The sequence below is a fragment of the Homalodisca vitripennis genome, chromosome 1 (genome assembly GCF_021130785.1).
Source record: "Homalodisca vitripennis isolate AUS2020 chromosome 1, UT_GWSS_2.1, whole genome shotgun sequence".
NCBI lineage: Eukaryota > Metazoa > Arthropoda > Insecta > Hemiptera > Cicadellidae > Homalodisca > Homalodisca vitripennis.
Genome location: NC_060207.1, coordinates 71,346,953 through 71,371,919, shown reverse-complemented (window position 1 = coordinate 71,371,919; position 24,967 = coordinate 71,346,953). Strand labels below are relative to the sequence as shown.

Genomic DNA, 24,967 nt, shown 5'->3' with positions numbered 1-24,967 from the left:
GTAGTAAGTATATATATATGTACGACCATATATATACATCTTGGTCTAAATATATAACTACCTATACTTGATCTAGTAGTTATATTATATATATATATATATATATATATATATATATATATATATATATATATATATATATATATATATATAAGTATACTTTCAGTTTAACAAAAGTTAAAATGTACGTAAAATATGTGTACCGATGGGGGAATATATTTATATCAGTTTTATATTGTGACAGCAACCTCCAAACACCCCCCCCCCCCCCCACCAAGATACGCCTATACATACACATATCCTTAAAGGCAACATTCAGTCCGTTTATCTAGTTGTCTGATGATGATACTCGTATTTCTACTCTTTAGCTGTCGGCTTTAATCATATCAAGCTTGGAAAATATAATCTGAAAAAACTATTATTTATTATTTTTAACCATTTCAATAGCTTACCACTTCAACCTCTACGAAACTTAGGGCGGCTGACAATCGATAGAAAACTTATATCGATTAACAAAAAATGGTATGTAAATTAAGTGTGCAATTTTTAAAATATTAAAATGTATGAATTAATAAAGTGCAAATTGGCTCATGGATCCTAGACTATCATATATATTGCAACTATTAGATCCAACTAGGCTATGTCAGAACAGAGAACTCTGAAATTGTTCTGTGTTTCTGTCACAGTTTGTGTTAGAAAACCCAAAATTAGACAACCAAATTAACAAAACATCGTGCTTTGTAAATAATATTTATCTTGAAGTTTTTATTTTGTACGTCTAAATTTGTTCATCGCCGACCGTCTGCCACGTTTATATGTCATTCTAGATTCTCATATGTGTGTATGGTTAGCTGACGCTGATTTAACACTAAATTTAATTAGGTGTCTGATGGTTGGATTAAAGCGTGTTATGCTAAGAAAAAATATGATCATAATAACATTATATTTAAAATGTTTAACTCTTAAGATACTTTTCAATTTCGAACACGTAAAACATTAGCACAATTTGATGATTGAATTCTTATGTAGGGAAAGTTTTCTAATTATTTCAAGAAAAAACTAGGTTGTGTGCTTATACAATGCACGTTGGTTCTTGGAGAGGAGAGTGACAGACCTGGTCTGCGGAAGATTGGCAAGGGATAAATTGTTGCGTCTTTTTTTATGTTGTATCGCCGTTTTTTGGCGATGGTTGATTTCATTGGTGTGTGTTGAGGTTTTATTGACATCCGGTGTGTCAGCTTCGTCTGTCGGTGGTGTCAGACATTTGTGAGGAACTGTAAATGTAACTCAGTAACTAACCAAATTGAACATGCTGGTCACATCAGACGCTACACCTGTCAGCGTTGTCATCTTACGCGCAGGCAGTGTGCGCCGCTACCAACCGACGCTCGCTGCAGGAATTGTCCCGCTTGTGACTAACCATGTATGACCGGACCGGCGTTACGACACCTAGCCACTGCGAGGTTTATTGTTGCGCCTTCAATTTCTTGACTGCAACATCGTAACCTGCAAGTCTTGCGAGTTTGTGGTTACTCATCTGTAGGCAGGAGATTTTGTTTGTGATGGCGGGAGGTGAAATGGAATGCTGCTCACGTTGTAATAAATGGGTTGAAAACGATAATAAAAGTGTGCTATGTGAGTCTTTGTGTCACACCTGGCATCACATTGAATGTGGATATTTCTGATGAAGATCTTGAGCTTATGCGAGAATTAGGTTTGAAATCCAAATGGGTTTGTGATGTTTGCAACTCTCGTATGAAATCAGTGAGGGAAACCTGTAACCTGGATAATTTTATCGATTTAGCCCAGGTTTTTGACAAACTTTTTGGTCTGGTGCAAAATTTGGTTGATGATAACAACCTAGTAAAGGAATTTTTATTTAATTCAAATAGGTCAGAAAGTGGAAAACCAAGAAACAACGCCAAAACTAATCACGTTGTATCTCAATCGAAGGGTAGGCGTAGGTTAATGCCAAACCTTCAATTATCGAGTCCGGAAAACAGACTGTGACGAAAATGTTGTCCAGGTTGAAGAGAAGGATACTTATGCTGAAAAAGTGTTGAGAGGTCAAGATCCTGACAGTGACGGCTGGGACCGTGTCGGAAAAAGGGAAGCCAATTGGGAATAGACCTAACTTCAAACCTAAAGCAATAGTGATTGGTTCCCATGTTAAAAGAGTGGGTTAAAAATTGCTGTGAGGACAAAACACGTATTTTTATCTAGGTGTTCTTCGGATACTACTACAAATGAAACTGAAGCAGAACGGACTACTCCAGTTTTAAAGCGAGTGTTGCTGAAAATCACCTTGGTACTGTTCTAAACTCTGATTTCTGGCCCACGGGTGCTTTTGTTAAGGAATATAACATACAGCCACGCCAAGCTAGGGCTGGGTCGGGTACTAATGGTGGACAGTTTGTAAGGTCTAAAACTTCTTTAGGGACAAACCAAGTTGGTCAAAGTCGCCAGAAATAAACCCGATACTGGCACCAGTGGTAGGTCCTGCAAGGAAACTGTTAGGTTATGTACAGTTAATGTGCAAAGTTTTAGGAGTAAAACAACTGAGCTTGAAGTGCTTTGTGATAGCAATGAACTTGATATCCTGTGTGTAGTTGAACATTGAATGCCCAGGGATGAACTGTTATATTATTCCAGTCTTTCTGATCTGGACTTTTCTGCTTACTTCTGACGCCAAACTCCTAGGGGTGGTGCAGCAGTATATATTAGAAACTCTTTTAAATGTACACCACTGGACCTTGAACGCTACAGTGAAGTGCAGCAAGCCGAATGTGCAGGTACTATTGTAAATGAAGTCTCTCTCGTGGTTTTAGCCATATATCGTTCACTCCTTGGACAAGTTGCAAGATTCCTTTACATGCTTGAGTTGTGTCTTGGATTTGTGGTCACTCTGGGTCTCTCGGTAGTTATTGGGTGTGACCACATTAACTTATGCTTAACTCGGATGATGCTCAAGACTTTTTAAATCTACTGCGTAGTTTTAATTTTTATAGTAGTGTTTCCGAACCTACACGTGGTGCTGCCTCCCTGGACTCATTTGCAACTAATATTGATAAGTTGAACTATGATGTATTGATAAGTGAATCTCAGATCGCTGACCATAAACATTTTTTTCACCCTCAAGCATTGGAGGCCACAGGTCGACTTAGCAAGCGGTCCGGTGATTAAGACTGTATCCATTAGATTTTTCAGTGATACAAATTTTCAGTGGTTTATGGAATCTGTGGCAGTCCAGGTCAGTTCCTGGCATGAACTTGCTCTATGCTTTCCTGCAGAAGCTGCATTTACTAGTTTTTTCTTAGCTTTAAGAAGACATTTGATACTTGTTTTCCTGTGAAGCTGAAAAACGTAGTCCTACTGGAGACAAAAATGGAAAAAGGCATTTTGCCCGATCTGCAAACTGGTACACGCCGGATTTAGCTGACCTACGTAATCTCATTGGCACAGTGTGTGATATGTCTAAGAATAGACCCAATCTAAAACCTTGGGTGCAACATTTGAGGAGGGAATACCGCGCTGAGGTTATTGAGGCCAAACAGGCTGCTGTGGGAAACTCTATTGCACAGTCTCAAAATCCATGCAAGGAAGCCTGGGACTATATTAATAGGAGTAAGCACCGAGTGTCTGCCCCTGACACCAATTTTGCCACAGCAGAAGTGTTCAATGCTTATTTTCTTAACTCTGCCAAGGATCTTGTAACTCGAGTAATTTTTCTCTGGTAACTCCTCCTAGTGGGAATGGGGATGCATATCTAACTTCGGTTCATGGCCCAATACTCTTTCAATTGATGTATAGACTTGAATTAATAAGTCCTGATTAAAATATTGGTTCTTAGTCATATTATGACTGTTTTGTATTCTTAGATGTAGTTTTTAAGAAAATGTATGCCTAGTTTTAGTTTTAACATTCACATTTATGCCGAGTTATATTTATATTTGTATTAGTGCAGGGCCTGTTATATATTAATTAATTAATTAGTGCAGGGACATGAACACACTGTTTGTAACTATTAGCCAAATCTTTATTTTCTTCCATGTAGTCATTTTTTTAAATGTTGGTTAGTGTTTAATTTTAATACTTGTATGAATGCTTAGTTTTATTTATATTTTTAATATTGGTGCACGGACTCTAATTATTGCGCGCGGCTAAGTTTTGTAGTTGAATGTTGTTTTCACTAGACGTAGCCTATTACAATTTGTAGATTGGCTGAATAAATCATTTAGTTCCTAGAATATATATTGTGTTTACTACTAACAATACCAATAAAAAGTGGATCTATGCCTTGTCTAAAGCGGTAAACAAGCAAGCACAGATAAATAAAAACTCAAAAAACAGTAGCAGTCGTGGGACTGCCGATAGAAGTGAAAACGGAACTATTAAGTTGAGAGTAATTAACAATACGTTATAGTAGCAGTACATCTGTAATTGTAAATGTGACGCGTTTTTAATTTTCCAATTTTAAAATCCACGAAAAAATATTATCAAATAACTAGAAATTTATCTATTTTACCACGCTAGTAAGATAAATCTTATACCGTAATAATACTCATTTCATGATGAAGAGGTTAAATATTAAAAACATAATTAAAATGAATAATGCTAAATTTTAAATACAAATATTCGTACAAATATTAAAAATGTTTAAAAATATATTCGTTGTTTTCATTATTCATTTATAAGTGAGTAAACACCGAGTGAACAACAGTGAGTTGAACACCGTTGTAAATAATACAGTTATTGCTACGGATAAAGTATATAATTGCAATAACAATTAAACCCACAATATTTTTAAAACTAATAAATTAGTTAAATTAACTTGGTTCTTTCGTAAAGGTATTTTTATTGCACAATAAACTAATTTATTGAGTTAATACGGTATCAGTGAGCCAATGCGCCAACTACAGTTCCGGCAGAAACGTTCACTCATCACTTCATACGCTACTACAGGCTAAACTAAACTTCCAATAAAAAAATGATAAATTACAAAAAAATATTCATCTATTTTCACACAACTTTCTCGCTGACAAATTTTGTCTGACCAAAAAATAAAAAAAAATCCTCGCTTACTACTTTTTTCTTGTCATTGTAAACGCTATGTAAAATGTAAACAATAATCAAAATTATTTCGAAATTTTTTAAATATTTAAAAATGTAACCAATAGATTGCCAATATTAAGAGCTTTAATTTGACGCATCTTACAGAATTGTACGACATTGGCTTCACTTTTAAATCGCGAGAGGAAGCCGTAAAGGTCACTGATTTTCGCAGTCTGTTTTCATACTCCGCCGGGACAGTTTTAACACAGCGAGACTGACTTTTTCATGCAGGTTAGTATCATTAGCATGTCGGTGACGCGAACCGAGGATTTTACCCTCTACCAAAACGCTCAACGCGCCTAAGGCTGGTACTATACGGACGCTAAATGCGTCGCGTTAACGCCAAAGTTCGGCGCATTAAGTTGGACTACTAGTCCAGACTATACGGACGCAAAATGCGTCGCGCTGTTTTTGCGTCAACGCCCCGCTGGCCAGACTATACAAGCGCAGAAACCGCCACGTTGCTTCCCAGATCACTTTATTCCAAGTTGCCAATATGGATGCAGTGCAGATCGGTGCTGTAGGGTTTCAGTGTCTACTAGAGATGTATTTGGAAAAGACCAAAAGGCAGGATAGACGTTGGGGTACCCATCCCGTTCTAAGCAGCAGATTGACAACAGGTGCGTTTCATTTGATGTTTGAGAAGCACAGACAATATGAAGACAAATTTTACCAATATTACAGGATGTCTGTTAGCTCATTTGATGAACTTTTACATCTTGTCAGTGACGGTCTGATGAAGAAAGATACCAACATGAAAAGGAGTATTGAGCCAGCTGAAAGACTTGCTATAACCATCAGGTAAGCCGTTTATGGGTTAAATCGAAGGGTAGATCCATGTCAAGTGTTCCAGCAGTGGTTGCTTGACATTTTCAGAAACATTAATATTTGGTAGATCCATTTTGAAATGGGGACCCTATTTGTTTTGCCCGCTAGCTGTTTTCGCCTTTGCAAGCATCCCCCCAAATATAAGGAACTGACCTACCAAATAAAATTTTTTCTGAGATTATCAAGCAACCAATATTGTTTTCCTGGACCTTGGGATGGATTGACCCTGAAGTGGTTTTAAACATTTAGTGTATATTATTATTTTTTCCTTCTAGAATAATGTTTGTTTGAAGTAAGGGTTATATAAAAAACGCAAAAACAGTTCTGGAATATGTATTAGTTTTAGTTTAATGATTCTTTTAACATAGTATTATAAATATTTCTATCAGGTGTACAATATGTAACATCGGATATTGATAAAAAATACAAATAAGAGCCTCGTTCAGTTTAAATTGCAGTCAGACACTTACAAACACAATAGGTACGTTGTAATCATTTTGTGATACATTATAATCACTAGGTTAACATATTTTGGTAAACTTAATGTAACTGATTTTTATGTATTGATTACGGAACAACATTAAATTTCATTTACCTCAAATTGCTCTGAAAGTTAGCAGACCAATTTTGACCGAGTTATAAAATACAACCTTTTTCTATATATTTGTAATGAAGGAACAATGTAAGCCTATAACATTTTCCAATAGTTATATTAGGTTAGTCTTTTGTAAACAGATAACCTACAAACAATAGTAAACTAACCACATATTACAAAATATGAACTACTATTAAGTAAGTAAAGAATTGTATGACCAAGAAGTTTCAGTTCTGCACAAACACACTGGGAAGTTAATTACAAAATTGTCATTATTCCACAGTTAATCGGAATACTACTTCTTACTACTTCTTCTTACTAGAAGATGGTTCAATTCCCGGGTTCACGGAAAAATGTACAAATTCTGATATGTTAAATGGTTGGTTTTGAGTGTTGTCACTGGAAGTGGCATTAGAGCATTCGGTGTTTTCGTCATAGTCACCGATTATTGATGGTGTGGTCGGAGTCGGAGTTGTGTATGGTGAATTTAGGCCCGAGAACATTAATGGTGACGCAGATGTGTAGTCCATCATTTGGGTACGCACTGGCACTGGTTCCTGAACTCGTGTTTGGTTCATAATAGCATTTCGGAACACTTCAGTTAGTTGCATCCTAACATCAAAGGCAGCAAGTGGTGGTAGGCTGTCCATAACAGGAAGAAAGGATATTAAAAATGCCTTGTTCCCAGATTTATCTGAGCTGTTAGCTGAGGAAGTGTTCGCTCTTTGAATGGCGATGCTTTCTTGCATCAATGATGTAATGTTTTTTGAAGCTGATGTCAAAGTTCTCTCAATATTAGTTCTTTTTGACACACGTTCTTGTCTCTTCTGACGTTCAACTAGTGACGAATTTGAAACGCTGTCAGCACGGTCATTGTCATCTGCATTAGTTGTTTCTACTGTTTCTACTGCTTCTTGTTCAGATATAATGTGTTCAAGGGGTGGAATATTTGATACGTTCTTGTCATTGGGCTTCATGTAAGGTGTCAAAAAAGACAGTTGGTCAAAGAAAATGTATTTCTTTTTTTTTGTTGCTGGAGCTCCAGTCTCATTTTTCTTTAAAATACGTAGTTCCCGAACGAAATTGTCACGCAAAGTCTTCCATTTTTTCATCATATCTTTGCCTAAAACAAACGGAGCACTTTTAGAATCATATAACTGTATACTTGTCACAGGTTTAAAGCAGGTAATTATAATATAACATTTCTTGTTTGATTATAGTGTATTAGGGACATATTAGGGTCATTCCTTGTAAAATCATCAGAGTGGGGTTTCTTGACTGTTTTATTTTATTTTAATATTTTTATCACGACTTCTACCGCACTTCAGGAGATCAACACAATTAAAGAAAAGATTATACTATACTAAAAGGTTATACTAAAATCCCCTTCTGTTCTGACGTTATTTTACAAGAATTAAGTAAATTGTTTTATAATGTAAGACTTAAAAGCGTGTAAATCTACACATCTACAAAGACGGCAGTATCAATGTCTTATATTAGATAGTTATATTATGTTTCGCTTATATTTACGTTATATATTTTAGGTATTTGGGCTGTGGAATGAACTTCAGTGACCTTGAATTCGAATATCAAGTATCAAGAAAAACAATACGTCTCGTTGTTGAGGAGACCTGTGAAACAATTTCGGGAAAACTGCAGTCAACTGAAATGCCAATCCCTACAAGTGATGAATGGCTTTTGAAGGCAACGGAATATGAGAAGTTAACCAACTTCCCAAATTGTGTTGGTGCCATTGACGGCAAACACGTGCGGATACAATGTCCACCAAGTTCAGGTTCACTATACTACAACTTCAGGAAGTATTTTTCACTTGTATTGTTTGCAGTCAGCGACGCACAGTGCAACTTCACTGCAATAGATGTTGGTGCATATGGCCGGGAGGGCGATTCCACAATCTTCAAAAACTCAAACTTTTACAAAAGACTGAATGCCGGCCAACTGAACTTCCCAACAGAGAAACCGCTTTCACCAGAAGGCCCCACAGTACCTTTCGTATTTCTTGGCGATGAAGCTTTTGGTTTAACTACACGTGTGATGCGCCCTTACCCACAGAAGAAACTCACAAAAGAGAGAAGTGTATATAACTATAGGCACTGCAGAGCCAGACGTACAGTTGAATGCGCATTTGGAATTATGAGCAACAAATGGCGAGTAATGCATTCCTGTATCCTGGTGAACCCGATCTTTGCAACGAAAATCATTCAGTCTTGCTGTGTATTGCATAATTATGTAAAAAGGCGGGATGGTTACATTTTTGAAGAATCGCTTACATGTGACATGGATTGCTTGGTCGGAGCAGCAGTAGGAAGTGGTCGTAGTAACGGACTTGTAGTAAGGGACTTGTTCTGTGAGTATTTCAATGGACCAGGAGCCTTAAACTGGCAAAATCAATATGCCTAAGCACAATCACTTGAAAAAGTAGGACTTAGTAAAAAGAAGAAAAAGTAAACTTAGAAAAAGTATAACAATATTATTTCCTATGTAATAAAATTTAAAATAAAAAGTTTTGTAATTGACTACTTTGAATACATCCTGTTATGTTATTGTAGCTCCTCTCAAATTAGACCTTTGTATCATAATCTAGTGTCAGTTCTATAAACAGTATTGATCAACTCGTGAATAGGTTTAGTGAAGGTTGGCAAGGAAGAACAGTGACCTTGGACGACTCATAGCGCAGAAATAGACTTTTCACCCCTCCCCTTTCTACTAACCTACCGCCGGCGCGACGGCGACGCCGGCGCCGGTGCCGTCTGGGCTAGCCATGCGTCGTAACTTCGATATCTACAGCAGTAGATTTTTAAGTGCCAAAAACTGTGATCATGTACGCAATGGCACAATTAAATTACTAATGTTCTTTACAATACGTTACAAATAACATACGTTTAACATACATTTCAATATTTAAACCTTTTACGTCAAATAACCACACAATTAAACAAATAACCATATAATCAAACCGTAATTTAAGGAAAGAGATGATTTCAAAACGGTGTTAAGTTATTATCACAACAAAGTTGTAATTTCATTTTTGTCTTAATATACTTCCCATATTTATGTACGGTACTATTATTAATTATTGTCTTCGTTACTATTGTAAAACAACAAAGATAGTTAGTTGTACTTGGTGCTTAGAAAAAATATGTTTACATCATTACACCTTTGTTTATAAATATATCAAACTTAGTTACCTGCTTCGTCCTTCATTTGGGGAGTCATTTCCTCCCAGTTGTCGTGCACAGCTGCTCCTACCTCCATCCAGCACTGAGCTTTAACATTTCTGTTTGAATATTCTTTTGACTGGACGTCATAAAGTGGAGGTCGCTTCTCTACTTCTAAGATGAACTTCTCAGTATCAAACATGTTGATGACTCTCACACAGAAGCACAATAACTACTCACTCAAGACTGCGACTGCGGGCCACGCATCTAGCGTCCGTATAGTCCGGCCCTAGCGTTGCGCAGCGCTATCTACGTCGCGCTGCTAACGTTTTTCCAGGGCTGGTCGCGTAAAAATGCGTCGACGCCGAGTTGGAGGGCAGCGTGCCGCGTAGACTGCGCTCGTATAGTCGCTCAAATTGACTTGCATTGCCATCCAAAATTAAAAATAGCGCAGCGTATTTAACGCGACGCATTTAGCGTCCGTATAGTACCAGCCTAAAGAAGTTTTCACTTCAAAAAAATTTGAGTCGGGACTGGCTTTATTTACCTCATAGAATAGAGATGTCATTTAATCAGTCGGAGTCCACAGACCACCAGTATGGTAGGACCACACTGAGTTTGGGAACTGGGCATGGGCAATTTATAATATTGTGGAGGCATAGGTTGATTTGGTCGTTGAGATCTTTTAGATGGTTTGGTACTGTTTGTTAGTGTGTTTCTTTTGTTGTTTGAAATGCGAGAGATATAACCTATAATTTAATTATATTTTTGTATTAGGCTGGGTCGCCGAGTTGATCTACAACTTTTAATTTTGATTTAAAATTTCATGTTTTTAAATACTAAAAATGAGTAGTACATTACAGTTTCGAGAAGTAATACCAGATCAAACTCGGCCGGAAAACTGGAAGGAAATAACCTTAAATACCGGTATGTTTAGTATTTTAAGTATTTCATCGATAAGCAAAACATTAATTTAATGATAATGCAATATTATGGTTGAGTAATCATCATTCTTCAGAGTTCTTTCTCATTTATGAAGAAAAGATTAACAACACACTGCCAAACTGCTTATATTTACCTTGCCTATTAGAAGTTGGTTAACAAATTAAACCCTATTCCTATCTATAACAATGAATGTACTCAGTATACTGGCCGTTTTTTGTGATAGTTACAAATTTTGAAAATTATTAAGACATTTTTTAAACCTAACATATTAGGCCTATATATCGAATTAAAGAGGAAAACATGCACTTTTAGAAAACATGGCCTGCCTGTTTCTAAAAAAAAATTATCTGAAAAACTTAAACAATATTTTAGAAAAAGATAAAATTTGAAAAATTGTAACATTGTATAAACGTTTTATTTTTGAATCATCTAATGTTCTATAACACGTTATCACGATCAGTAAATACCTATAGTAATTAATGAATGTACACGTTTTAGACAAATTATTACAGGCGTCAACCTGAGATCTTTCAAGAGAGACATAATATAGATAACATTTGTCACATAAGAATTACCTTTTTATTTGACAGTTTCTTAGAAGCAAGGACGTAGAGCCTGAGAAAATAAAACTAGTAATTTTTTAAAAAGAAACATGTCAATGTTATTGCAACACGAGTATTGGAATAGAGTGTTCAATGAAAGAGATGCTGAAAGACTAAACATGAATTTTTGTAGACCCTATTAGAGACTGGGCAAACAAAGCGTTCCTTTTAATTCATTAAACAATATCAGTTTATAAGAAAGCCAGACTAGAACTTCAAGGTGTTTATATTTTTCAGATCAATGGCCCACTTTAATAGTTATTATAAATTAAAGAAGTACCTATGAACATAAAAATTATTGCGAGAGTAAAAATCTACAATGACATGAGCTTTATTGCAGTTAGTGGCATTGTTTTGAGGGCAACCTGGAAAAATATCACCAATTATAAGTTATAATCTTCGTCAACTAAACGTGAGATTGATGAATTTAAACTTAACTGGATGATAACAAACGATCTCCAAAAAATTGTAATAGTTTATTGAACAGTAATGTAGGTAACACTTTATTTTTTAAAATCATTTTTATAACTAATGTAAACAGTTTTTCTGGCAATATCTTTTGATTAATTCTTTTATAACCAACATTCAGACCTCGTACAAGCTGAAATGAGTTATTGTAGCCCAATATTAATTATAGTGATAAAGTGATACAGTATTACTTACTAGTAATACAATATTATCTATTTTACTATCAGTTATAAAATTAAGGTTATGGGAGTTATTTATTTTTACTGATTGAGTGTATTTTTTGTTGGCTAAAAGTGAGTACTCTTGGTACTTTGCAGGTGGAACACCAAGCACTTTACAAGATGTGAAAGTACAGCAGCGAGCTGGTGGTTTCTGCTACAAGCGGCCTAACCTTAAGAACCGCTTTATCTATTGGTGAGTCTTTTCCCATTTTTTTGTTTTCATTTATAATAACCCAAAGTGCCAGAGTCTCATGTATATTATGAGAAATATGTAGATAGTATCAAGTTGTTTGAGGCGTTAGCGCTCAAGATGTTTAAAAAGTATCCTTTAAGATGTAGTAAACATTATTTTCTTCAGATCTGTGTAGTACTTATCCCTACAATTGGTTGCTGTTACTTGAAAATATCTGGTTTGGTATAGACATACATAATTTATCTAAGTGTTAGACCAAGATATTGTGTTTTAAAGTCCCATTTAACCTAGTTGAAACTGGAACTATTAAAACTTCCCTTTTGTTAAAAGTTGTGAAAGTTTTAAAAGAATGATAATAATTGTTGAGGCGAACAAACCATGACGTTTTGGAGTTGGTGGAAGAGAGCTTGGATGTGAACTTAGTCGGCAACCACCTGCGTTATCGTTTCACGGACACGCCGATACTGGAGGGCATCTCAGTACATGAAACAATCAACAGTGTGGTGGTGCTGGTGGCCACTGTATCCAGTGTACACCGCCTTACCTACAGACATCCGGATAAGATCGTGGTGCAGGTATGTGCCAACACCTTCAGGTGGTTAAAGAAACTTATGATAATTTTATAATTTAGTTAAACACTGTATCAATATCTCACTTTACCAGAGTATTATTACCCATTCTGTCTTCGGTATGTTTTGCCTTTTCTCTCTTCCATTGTCATTCATCTTGGCACACTAATTGAACACACACCACCCGGAACTTAATTTTAAGCTATTGTAAATTTAATATTTGTCAAATTTAAATATTGTTGTTATTTTAGGATATTTATATCCTGAAAATAAATTGGTAAGTTAATCAAAGTGCATTATCAGTGTAGATGTTCTTTCTTTCTGAGGTCATGTATCCTTTAGAAAACCATCTACTTTCATGAATTATTCATTGCTCTTCATTAGCACAGCAATTTCTATCCTCTTGCCTTCATGTATCATGGCATGTATACTTTGTTCTCTTCAGATGTTCAGATTATTAAAGATTAGTTCAGGATTATTACAGGATTAGTTCAATTTCCTGTCTCTGAAGTACTTCTCCGTACAATCTTCAAAGGTTTTCACAGAGATTTGCTTTGTTATTGAGTCCTGTAGATCTTTGTAAAATGAACGTTCTAGAAGGTAACGTTAAGTGATGTCCACCTCCACAAAGTTCTCCCAATTAGGTCTATCCAATCCTAATCTGGTACAATCCAAATTTCATATTTCCAATTATGAACTAATTGTTTGATTGTCCTTAACAGTGTAAGTCTATGCTAGAAATCATTCAATGTTTGGAAAGAGGTAGGTGTACCCTTCACTTGTTATTTTCAAAATACCAATAGCGATGGTAATGGTTCTCCCAACATTACAAGAATTTGCATATTATAACCTGACTACTGACTGAAAATCTTGAAGTAATAATAAAGAGAATCTGTCTCATTAGTAATAGAGAGGTTTTAAATTGAAAAAAATCAGAACATAGATTACTATTGTTAAAATTGAACAATAATATACAGGGTGAGTCAGAAATATGGTAAAATATTTTAAGACGTGATTGTAGAGCTAAAAATAAGAAAAAAATGTTATATAAAGGTAGGTCTGGAAACGCTCCATTAGTGAGTAATGGCTGGCGAAAGATTTTGCTTTGTTTTCAGTTCACCTGGTGAAATTAAGTGATTCTGAAATGTTTTGTTCTTACTTTTTAAACTCAAATAAGGTGGATTTATAAGGAAAATCACCTGAAAAATCAAATAAAACCACTCTAGAGGTTGTAGTGTGAACAGTTTTTGAGAAAAATTATGAAATTTGCCAAAAATCTAATAGCAAAAATACCATCTTAAATGTTTGATGTCCAATACATTGTTAAATGACCAAGAAACAAATTGTTTTTCCTGATATAGATTGAAGAGAATTTAATTTTGAAAACAACCATAATAAGGAAAGTTAATTAAATGTGTAAAAAAGTTATGAAATTGACTTCTCACGTATTACACTACATAGCAATCTTTTGCTGTTTTATAATAAGGAATGAGTATCAGATTGGTAACAGCTGGTAATAATTAATCATTTAAACAACAGCTGTTTAAACATTTTTAAATAGTAAATAATCAGCTGGGCATTTATGATTAGATGCATTTATGATATGACACCTCATTTTTGAACAAAACAACAAACATTAAAGATATTGTTTGTTTGTGTTAAGTATTTTAACCAGTTATTTTCATCCATTTTATTAGTGATTTCGTGTTGTGTGTTTCATATATAAAAAATTAATTTATAAATAATACGTGACTTCTCACGTATTACACTTCACAGCAAACTTTTGCTGTTTTATAATAAGGAATTAGTATCTGATCGGTGACAGCTGGTGAAAAACAAACATATTTTTAGTTCAAAATTTTAATTACACTAAAAATAACTACAATCACTCAGGAAGATTAAAGATGATGCTCAAAATGACCTCCGTTGTTCAAAATGCTCGCGTTCAGGCGTCTTCTCATCGAGTTTCGGACCCGTTCTAAACTCCAGGTGTCTGCTTAATGGTTTCTACTCCATTAAAAATGTTTAATCGGAGTTCTTCAATGGTATCTGTTGGGAAAGAGTAAACTACGGTTTTTAAATGTCCCCAAAGGTAAATCCAAAGGATTTAAGTCCGATGATCTTGCTGGCCATGAAAATGGTCTACCTCGGCCTATCAATTGATTTGTGAAACTCTCATTTAGGTGTCCACGAACACTCAGACAGTAGTGCGCAGGTGCCCTGTCATGCATAAACCACATGTTTTGGCGCAAATGCATAGGTACATCATCAAGCAGGTTAGGTAGCTTGTCTGTTAAAAAGTTCAAGTACACCACGTCATTTAACCCTGGGAGGAAGCACGAATACGACTAAATGATCTGCTAAGATTCCAGCCCAAACATACACTGAAAACTGATGTTGTGGGTGATTAGGTTTGATAGCATGAGGATTTCTGTCTGCCCAAGTGTGGTTGTTATGGAAGTTAATGATAGCTGTTCTTGTAAAGTGAGCCTCATCGGTAAACAAAATTGTATTTAAAAAGTTTGGATCAGCACATTTTCCCAGAAGCCATCGACAAACAACAACACGGGGAGCGTAGCCTTGTGGCAAAAGAGTTTGGGACATGCTAGAAGTGGTGTGGGTGTAACTGGTACTCGTGTAGTATTCTCCAAATACTAGTTTGGCTGACATTGAACTGTAGTGACAATTCTGTAGTGCTCTTTTCAGGATAATCAGAAATTTCATTAAGAACCAACTCTTCTAATCCAACAGTCCTACATGATCGGACGATGCCTGCATTACTATGCTCTGAAGACTTCAAAGAACCTGTTTCAGATAGGCGTTGATGAATAGTGGCAAAAAATCTTCCGCTTGTACACCTTCGGTTAGGAAAGTTCTCTTGATACAGATGTCTTGCTGCAGTACTAATGCAGCGTCCCAAACCATACATTAAATTGCACATGTCTGCTAATTCAGAGTTTGAATACACATGAATATAACCTTCAATTTTTTATAAATGAAACACACAACACGAAATCACTAATAAAATGGATGAAAATAACTGGTTAAAATACTTAACACAAACAAACAATATCTTTAATGTTTGTTGTTTTGTTCAAAAATGAGGTGTCATATCATAAATGCATCTAATCATAAATGCCCAGCTGATTATTTACTATTTAAAAATGTTTAAACAGCTGTTGTTTAAATGATTAATTATTACCAGCTGTTACCAATCTGATACTCATTCCTTATTATAAAACAGCAAAAGATTGCTATGTAGTGTAATACGTGAGAAGTCAATTTCATAACTTTTTTACACATTTAATTAACTTTCCTTATTATGGTTGTTTTCAAAATTAAATTCTCTTCAATCTATATCAGGAAAAACAATTTGTTTCTTGGTCATTTAACAATGTATTGGACATCAAACATTTAAGATGGTATTTTTGCTATTAGATTTTTGGCAAATTTCATAATTTTTCTCAAAAACTGTTCACACTACAACCTCTAGAGTGGTTTTATTTGATTTTTCAGGTGATTTTCCTTATAAATCCACCTTATTTGAGTTTAAAAAGTAAGAACAAAACATTTCAGAATCACTTAATTTCACCAGGTGAACTGAAAACAAAGCAAAATCTTTCGCCAGCCATTACTCACTAATGGAGCGTTTCCAGACCTACCTTTATATAACATTTTTTTCTTATTTTTAGCTCTACAATCACGTCTTAAAATATTTTACCATATTTCTGACTCACCCTGTATAAGTGTAAAATAAATAATTCATTGTACTGTATAATTAGTAGGTAGAATTTTGTGTTTGTTTATTAGTCCTGCATATCAATACTTTACTCAACAAAGAGATTATTAAAACTGAGAATTTTATAGGAGAATAGTGAGCTGAGAGTACCTTCCATATTCCGAGATGTAACCGCTCTTGAGGCCAGAGATCCCTCCACCTACCATGTGATCAACTCCACTCCCTGTGAGTATACATATCACATATGTGCACAATTGTTCTTATTAATAAAGCTTGAAGAAATATTTTTTGTTGAATAAAAGAATTAATGTGCAGAGAATACATTTTGTATGAAATGCCAAGACTGTGACAAATTACAACTCTAAGCTGTTATTTCTAAATGACTTGCATTCCACTATTGAATTTAAATATTGAATTAATAGTTTCTTGAGCAAAATGGCAAGGGCTGAACTTAAATGAAAGCAAAACTACAACCGTGCTTATAGGTACCACAAGACATACCAATCGCTTAGGCAATGTACCAAAACTTATACTAAACAATCACGAACTCTAATACTAAGACAAATCTGAAAATATTGGGCTGATTATGAATACACATTTGTCTTAATAATTATTTGGTTTCATTCAACTTTTCTATTAAAAAAACATCAAAACTGAGTGTCCAATGTCTTGCCCCTCCAACCCCCGTAGTTTTGATTCTGGTTACGCCCATGTGTCTGGTAACCAATCTACAAACATTTCTGATAAATATATCAAGATGCTACAAAGCAGTTACAAAGATCAATGTTAGAATCGTTGTCATTAGAAATTTAAAATAAATCAATCATGTATTCTAATATAGCATGTGGTATACCACCAACCGCTGTATTAATTTTTGTATTGAATACCTGTAATATACTGAATATATCTGTTTTATAATATGTGTACTAAAACAAAGTAACTCATAGCTGTGCAAGAATGGTTTCAAGAGTTCCTTTTACAATTTGATGATTTTTTGTTATATAATTGATAACGAAATGCCAGCACTATGAGATACAAGTTTCTTCGTTTCTTCAATAACCTTACAACCAGTGCTAGTTGTGAAATAAAGTTGGTTTTTGTTAAAGAAATGTACTGTATTGGACATATATCTAAGTGAATTTATACACCAACTGTTATTTAAATGTGTCTCAAAACAAGGTTGTGTCTTTCCTCAAAATTCTTTGGCCATAAACTCATGAAACCTTTTTTCTCAAATTGTCAAAAAACACAAATTCATTAGTCAGAATGTTAAGGACTATTAGACATTGAAGTTGCTTTTTCATATAGTAATCAATTCACATATTCTCAACCTGCTTTAAAATTAATTATATTTATGTTCAGATGTGCCCTTCATCTTTAAGTGTATAAGTGAAAACACAGAAATAAATGTTTTATTGTGTTGGATTCTACCTGCTACCTCGTGACCAAATCAATTGGTAATTTATTAATTATTAAAAATCAATGAATATAAGTTAACATCAAAATTGTACTGTCACCATATAATCTTACAGGTACTGAGGTATGTTGCTGGGTCTAACTAAAATGATAAATAACAAACTTAACTGTAAAATATCATCTGCCACTTAGATACGACACTAGCTAGTGACACCGATAACAAGACCACCCAACTACTATAAGTGAAGTTGTTTCCAAATAAGCCTACAACACAAGGAAAGCAATATGTGATTTTATATTTATATGTTTAATCCCTGGTTTTATGGAGTGGTATTGTTAATCTGAAAGAATGTTAAACCATAGGCCTGCCGCACACGAGTGCTTCCTGCCTGACAGCCAAGTGCGATGCAGTGTTCGCCCTAGCTCTAGCAACAGGTTCCATCCTGTTGGTAACCTTGGACACCCCCACTGGCAGTACATCCACACTGGAGCTACGACATGAGTCACTCATGCCCAGGTTCCTGTCCGGAATCACAGAGGCCTTCCTGTAAGTTCTGTCTACTTATTGATGTAATTCCAGATATAGAAATGAAACCTTTGTTATCATTGCTATAATTTTAAAGACCTGAAATACTTGATAAATGTGTTACTTATACAAATACAATTTACTTAACTTCTATACATTGTTTTTCCATATTATAAAAATAAAATATACCCTAATTTGTATCAATTTTTGAATGGTAGGACGGTAGGTTAGCTCAATTTGTAAATATACAGATTATTAATGTGCTAACAACTAAATATAAATATAAATATTCTTTATTTTCAAATACCATCGGTATTGAAATGGTGACAGATGAACTAATTATACAGTGAACTAACCTCCTTAACCCTAGAGGTGGCATTGGAAATTCTCTGTAGTGGCACGGTGTTTTAGGCCAACTGTTCGTGTATTTTTCTAATATATATTACTACTGCTCCAAACTTAACATATTATACACCATTTTTTTATAAAAGAACACATAACAACATGCTCTACAAAAAACAAATATTTTTCTTGTCATAAATTTTTCATGCGGCAAAAAGATTTAAAAAAGTAAAAAAATTAAATTTTATCCTCGGATTCCATTTTGTACTTGACTTCAAGTGTATAAAAAATCAATTCTAATATATACATGTTATCTAGAATTTAGTGGTGATATCAGAAATATATATTTTATATGACTTTGAAAATCCATATTTACACTTTTTGTGTTTTTTTACGGAAATTGACCAAAGCACTTATTTTTTATGCACAGGGGTAAGACATAAAGCCGATATATACATGTAGACATATAATGTATTCAATACCTAAAACCATTTTTATGAATCATTTTGGTTATAAATCAATTAAAAAATTAATATAAAATGCATTGATGTTACATACCTATATTTACAATATATACCAGTGTAGAATTCAGCTCCTCAAGCAGTTTGAATACCAATTCTCTCAAGTCACTTGATCTATCTCTAAAGATTTCACTCATTTTATCACAAATTATTTACAAAAATATTTGTAATATAGTATTATTTAGCTCATAAGTAATAACTAGCTGAAATAAACTCCAAACTATGGACTTGGAACAATAATAGAAAGTAAACAAATGTTGTGCGGGCAGGCCAGATGTCTGCTGCACAGCTGTTTATATATATCCATAGCGGATATCTATAAATAGTATAAAACCTAATAAAATACGCTATCATTGTAAAGTACAATTCTTCATCTTTCCAAATATATGATTTTTATCACAATCAGATTATATTTACTCCTTCAAAAATAACAAAATGCGACGCAATGTAACTGAGCCGGAATTCCGGCACTGCCACTTAGACGACGGCCGATTCACTGTATATCCGGCACCTGCCTCTTCTAGGGTTAACAGTGCACAAGGTATCTTTTCTTTCTCTTTTTCCATTCCTGGTTTAGCAGGTTATTTTCCCCAGTTGTTACTTTAGGTGGACAAGTGTAGTGTTAGAAAGGTTTGAAAGTTCTTCTCATGATGATGGTGGAAAAACAATTACAGATTTAATGTACTTGAGAGAGAAATAAAGAAATAGAGCACATCTCAGTTTGACAAATGTTTTTAAATTTTGAAAGAGTCCAGGTGTTTTTTATCCCCCTCAACAACATGGTAGTTGCAAGATATAATCAGAATCAGAATCAGAATCAGAATTTTTATTGCCGTTACAAATGTGGTATGCATGGCATCGTCATCTCATACAAAACAAATTGTATTATAAAAGTAAAATATTCATAACTAGACTATGTTAGCTTCAATATGATCTATAACTTCATCTAAACTGTATGCTGCTAGATTTACTAAGATATTTTTAAGCATTTCTTAAACCTAATAAAATCTAGACATTTAATATGATTTGGTAACATGTTATACATTTTAATACCTATCTCTACAAAACTATTTTTGGTACACTGGTAGGTACAGTAGTTTACTCTAAGATTAGAACAATTTCTAGTAAAGTAATTATGTATAGAGCTATTTACTGTTATTGTCTGCAAGTTATTTTTAACATACAGTAATACATCCAGAACAAATATAGAAGGCACAGTCAACACCTCTAATTGTCTAAACAAAGGTTTGCAATGGGTTCTATTGTTTACATTACACATTATCCTAATAGCTCTCTTCTGCAATATCAAAAGTCTTTTGGTGTTAGGATCATTGCCCCATACAATAACTCCATAGGACAAATGACTCTGGATGTGTGCATAGTATACTGCAGTTAATGTTTCAATATTTACAATTAATCTCAATCTTAACAACATAAAAATGCCTTTTGCTAATTTTTTACATAAAACTTCTATATGTCTGTTCCATTTCAGACTCTCTTGGAGGTGAACACCCAGAAACTTTACATTATCATGGTTAGGTTTATGTTGCAAACTAAAATTAATCTCCTGAGTTTTCTCACGGTTTACACAGAGGACGTTCGCCGCACACCAATCATTCACAATTGAGTTAGCGACTAATAGAGAATCATTTACTACATTAAAATTTTTACCATTCAGTAAGATTGCTAGGTCGTCTGCAAACATGTATGATCTTGTCACATTGTTATTTATGGAGGCTGGCAGGTCATTTACATAAATTATAAATAATACAGGTCCCAAAATGGATCCTTGTGGAACCCCTGCTGTAACTGCATTGTATTGAGAAGAGCTTCCATTAAAAGCAACCATTTGATATCTCTCTTTGAGATATGATTTAAAAAATTGTAAAGACAGATCATCAAAACCATAATACTTAAGTTTATCTAACAAAATTTCATGATTTACCGTGTCGAAGGCTTTAGACATGTCGAAGAACTTGCCTATGACCACTTTTTTATCATCTACACCATAAATACAGTTCTTCATAAATTTTACAATAGCATTTAGTGTTCCTCTCTTAGGCCTAAAACCAAACTGACTATCTGATAACAATAGGTTACTTTCAAAATACTGAATTACTTGCCTATTTATTATTACCTCAAACACTTTTGAAACAATTGGAATTATCGAGACAGGTCTAAAACTCTTATGTTCTTTCCGTGAACCTTTTTTATACAGTGGTATAACCTTTGCCAGCTTAAGGCACCTTGGAAATGTACCATTATTAATACAAAGATTCAAGAGATAGGCTAGAGCTTCGGCAATAAAAGGTGCAGCAAGTTTCAACAGCTCAGAATTAAAACCATACACATCCAGACATGAACTATTACTTAACAAATTAATAGCATCATACATCTGTTCAACCTTTACTTCAGTAATACTAAATTCACAGTTAGACACATTACAACTTAACTTACTTAAATAGTATGACATAGACTGACTAGAAAAAGGCACATTAGCAATGAGATCATTTACACTATTCACAAAAAAGTTATTGAAATCACAAGCTGTTAGACTACTTCCAACTTCTGTACTTTTAGACCTATCACTATTACTTATATTTTCATTAATAATAGACCACATAATTTTAGGTTTATTTTTAGCAGATGACACCCTCTCACAATTAAAATGTAGCTTACAACTTCTAACATCACTTTTATATTTCTTCTTTAATTTCATATAACATTCTTTAAAGTAGGTTATGCCTGTAGACTTATACTGAGCATACATATATAAACAACTTTCCTTAAGTTCTTTGAGGTCTGTATTATACCAAGAGGGAAGTTTACAATAATCCCTAACAGCTGGTACATACTTAATAGGAAAAGCAATATTCACAATGTTCATAAATTTATTTAAAAAATAGTCAAATTTATCATCTATGCTATTTAACTCATACAGAAGCAACCAGTTAATTTTACTAATTAGAGTGACAAAATACAATGAATTGATATAATCAATTGTTCTGACAATTTTAAAATCTTTTTGCTTAGAACTATTTACATTGGTTAGCCTACTATTTACATGACTGGTAACGTTATCTTTCCTTGGTAACAATTTGCATTTTAGAACAATCGCATGATGGTCTGACATAACCATAGGCTCCACTGCAGCATTCTCAATTCTGTCAAAATGTACAGTAGTGGCAATGTTGTCAATACATGATCCGCCATCCACAAAATTCGTACTAGGTCTAGTTACATCAGAAATGGTTGTCCAAAGGTTAAAACCTAAAAGTAAATCTAAAAACTTAGCTTTCCTAGAGTCATTGACTAAAATATCAATATTAAAATCGCCACACAGCATAATTGATGCCTTATTCTTATTACTATTCATAAAATTACTCAACAATTCATACATGTGCTCAATAAAATTGTCAAAGTTCTGACCGTCAGGTACTCTATATATTTCGATACAAACTAGGTTAATCTCCTTTATAAATACAGCAGCTACTTCACAGATATATTGACTAGACAGTTCTGTTAAAAAAGTCATCTCCTCGCCCAGCCATCTGGATCTTAAAAATATTGCAGTGCCCCCTCTTTGGCCCGAAGATCTACAAAATGCGCTGATCAATTTAAAATCTGGTAGACTCACCTCCATCAGTTCATCGCTGCTCAACCAATGTTCACAAACACACAACATGTCTGTATTAAATTTCATTGCCAACAAATTAGCTTCATCTCTCTTTCCAAGAAAACCCTGCACATTCCAATGTACAATATTTACACTGTCCTTAGATTTATAGTCCAAGTCTATAGGCTTTGATGGCCTACTCATATCTGCACCTAGGACCCTTTGGTTACATACGTGTTTTGTGCTAAAAAATCACCAGGTGTTCCCATAGCCTCGGTTTTATTCCTGTGGGGCTTATACTTTCCAATTATACATCCCTCAGGCCACAAGTTTGGATGCATCAGTTCTTCACTTAAATTAAATGGCACGCCAATCTTAAATGAGCTATAACCATTAAACCTTGTAGTCAGCTTTTCACACACATATGAATCTGAGTCCTTCAGATCCTTAAGGTAACTTTTAATATTGTCAGAGCTTTCAGTTGCGTCAAGCCCTGATAGAAAAATCCAATACAGCCTCGGTGCAGTTTTTAACATATTGCCTTCACTTGACACTTTAGTTCCAAAAATTACTTTATTTTTCACATTCCTCTTTAAAGCATCCCTAAAGCTGTATGGTGCCGCAATACTAACACTATTTTCATGCATAGGTCTGCCTTTAGTCAGAGGCACATTAGTTGAGTTGTTCCTAAGCCTAGGCTTACCTTGTTCAACATAACCTCCATTAGGTCTAGGTTTACGCATTTCATACTGGTTGTAACTAGGCATATACCTAGCTGTCACTGGTTTCTTTTTGTGATTAACCACCTTCCATTCAGAATTATTAATAACTCGTTGTCCGTTCACAACTCTGATAGCCCCACCACTAGGCCTACGGGATCCAGCTGCTTCCGAAGTCACATCAGCTTTGTCAGAGAGTGAATTATCGCTATTATCGTTTGATTCAATGTCCACACCAACATTATTGTCCAAAGCAACAGCATTGGATATGCCTTCCGACCCCGACATATCGGTACATTCACCAGCTTCATCACAAATTGAACCTTGTGTTGAGAGGTTAACATTTCGATTGCTAACCTTTTCAACAAGAGTCATTCTTTCCTCAAGTTTTGAATAATTCTCACTCACAATGTCCAACTGGTCTAAAATAAGTTTTAAATGCGGATTTAAACAGCCATTCTCACTTTCTGCCTGTACATTTTCCGTTGACGAATCACCACTCAACACGAGCTCATTAACCTTCACCTTGCATGGTTCGCAGTACCACATTACTTTGCCGCTTAGATCAAGAAATTTCTTAAAATCTTCGCTTGACAATGTAGTACACTTAATATGGTACCATTTATTGCAAAAGCCATTACATTTAACACCCCCAGTTCTTTTAGTCACTTTATTTACACACACTCCACATACATCGTCCTTCCTCCCGCCGGCAGCCATCTTGCCATTTTTGATACAAAATACAAGATATTTTTATTATCGTTCACTACAATTACAAATCATGCAATAGACAACCAACAAATTTTATAGCATATTATTTTTATAATATAATATAAGCCACTGTTCAGTTGAAGAAGAATGATGATATCCAAGTAAACACTAATAGGAAAATCTTACAAAACAATAAAATGTGTACATTAAAACATACAATAATCTAAAAACTGAATTGAAACAAGATTAAAAACTTTAAGTACTAATATCACATCAAAGACTACAGGCCATGTAGTCATTTATGGACTAAAAAGATTTGATTTTCATTATAGTTTGCCTAATATAACATCCCATGCTTTTTCTGTAAAACACATGACTGTTTTTAGTTTTATCTAATTTAATTTATAGTAGATTTAGCAAATAGTTCTTTCTCGTATAGTATAAGAGTATATTTGTCTACTTTTTAAAGCTGTCGAAATTTTCTATGACTTGGAGTATTAACCAATAAATATATAAACAAGGCAATGACATACTTTAAAATTGTTTAAGTATTGGTTAGCAAGATTCATGGTTAGACACATTTTCTTATAACTCTCAAAGTCCTCTTCTGCCAAATAACAATGGTTTGAACTTGCACTATTCCCTTAAAGAGTAATACCATACTG

The 24,967-nt window shown here is 34.4% G+C and overlaps 2 protein-coding genes across 3 annotated transcripts in view; one reads left to right on the top strand and one right to left on the bottom strand.

Annotated features, from left to right (window-relative positions):
* Nucleotides 1-6,262: 6,262 nt before the first annotated feature.
* On the bottom strand, nt 6,263-10,197 carry LOC124364207. The gene is made up of 2 exons (XM_046819522.1): nt 9,745-10,197; nt 6,263-7,658 (listed from the first exon to the last, which is right to left on the bottom strand). Exons 1-2 carry the CDS (start codon nt 9,914-9,916, stop codon nt 6,841-6,843), a joined length of 990 nt encoding a protein of 329 aa, XP_046675478.1. The 5' UTR covers nt 9,917-10,197; the 3' UTR covers nt 6,263-6,840.
* Nucleotides 10,198-10,390: 193 nt separating this feature from the next.
* The window catches only part of LOC124364201 (nuclear pore complex protein Nup160), an 86,038-nt gene continuing 71,461 nt past the window's right edge, over nt 10,391-24,967 (top strand). For both annotated transcript variants that reach the window (XM_046819512.1, XM_046819502.1), the window contains exons 1-5: nt 10,391-10,641; nt 12,047-12,143; nt 12,511-12,718; nt 16,580-16,676; nt 18,231-18,414. In XM_046819512.1, coding sequence (XP_046675468.1) covers nt 10,560-10,641; nt 12,047-12,143; nt 12,511-12,718; nt 16,580-16,676; nt 18,231-18,414 — 668 coding nt within the window. In that variant the 5' untranslated portion in view covers nt 10,391-10,559. The remainder of the gene's footprint in view (nt 10,642-12,046; nt 12,144-12,510; nt 12,719-16,579; nt 16,677-18,230; nt 18,415-24,967) is intronic.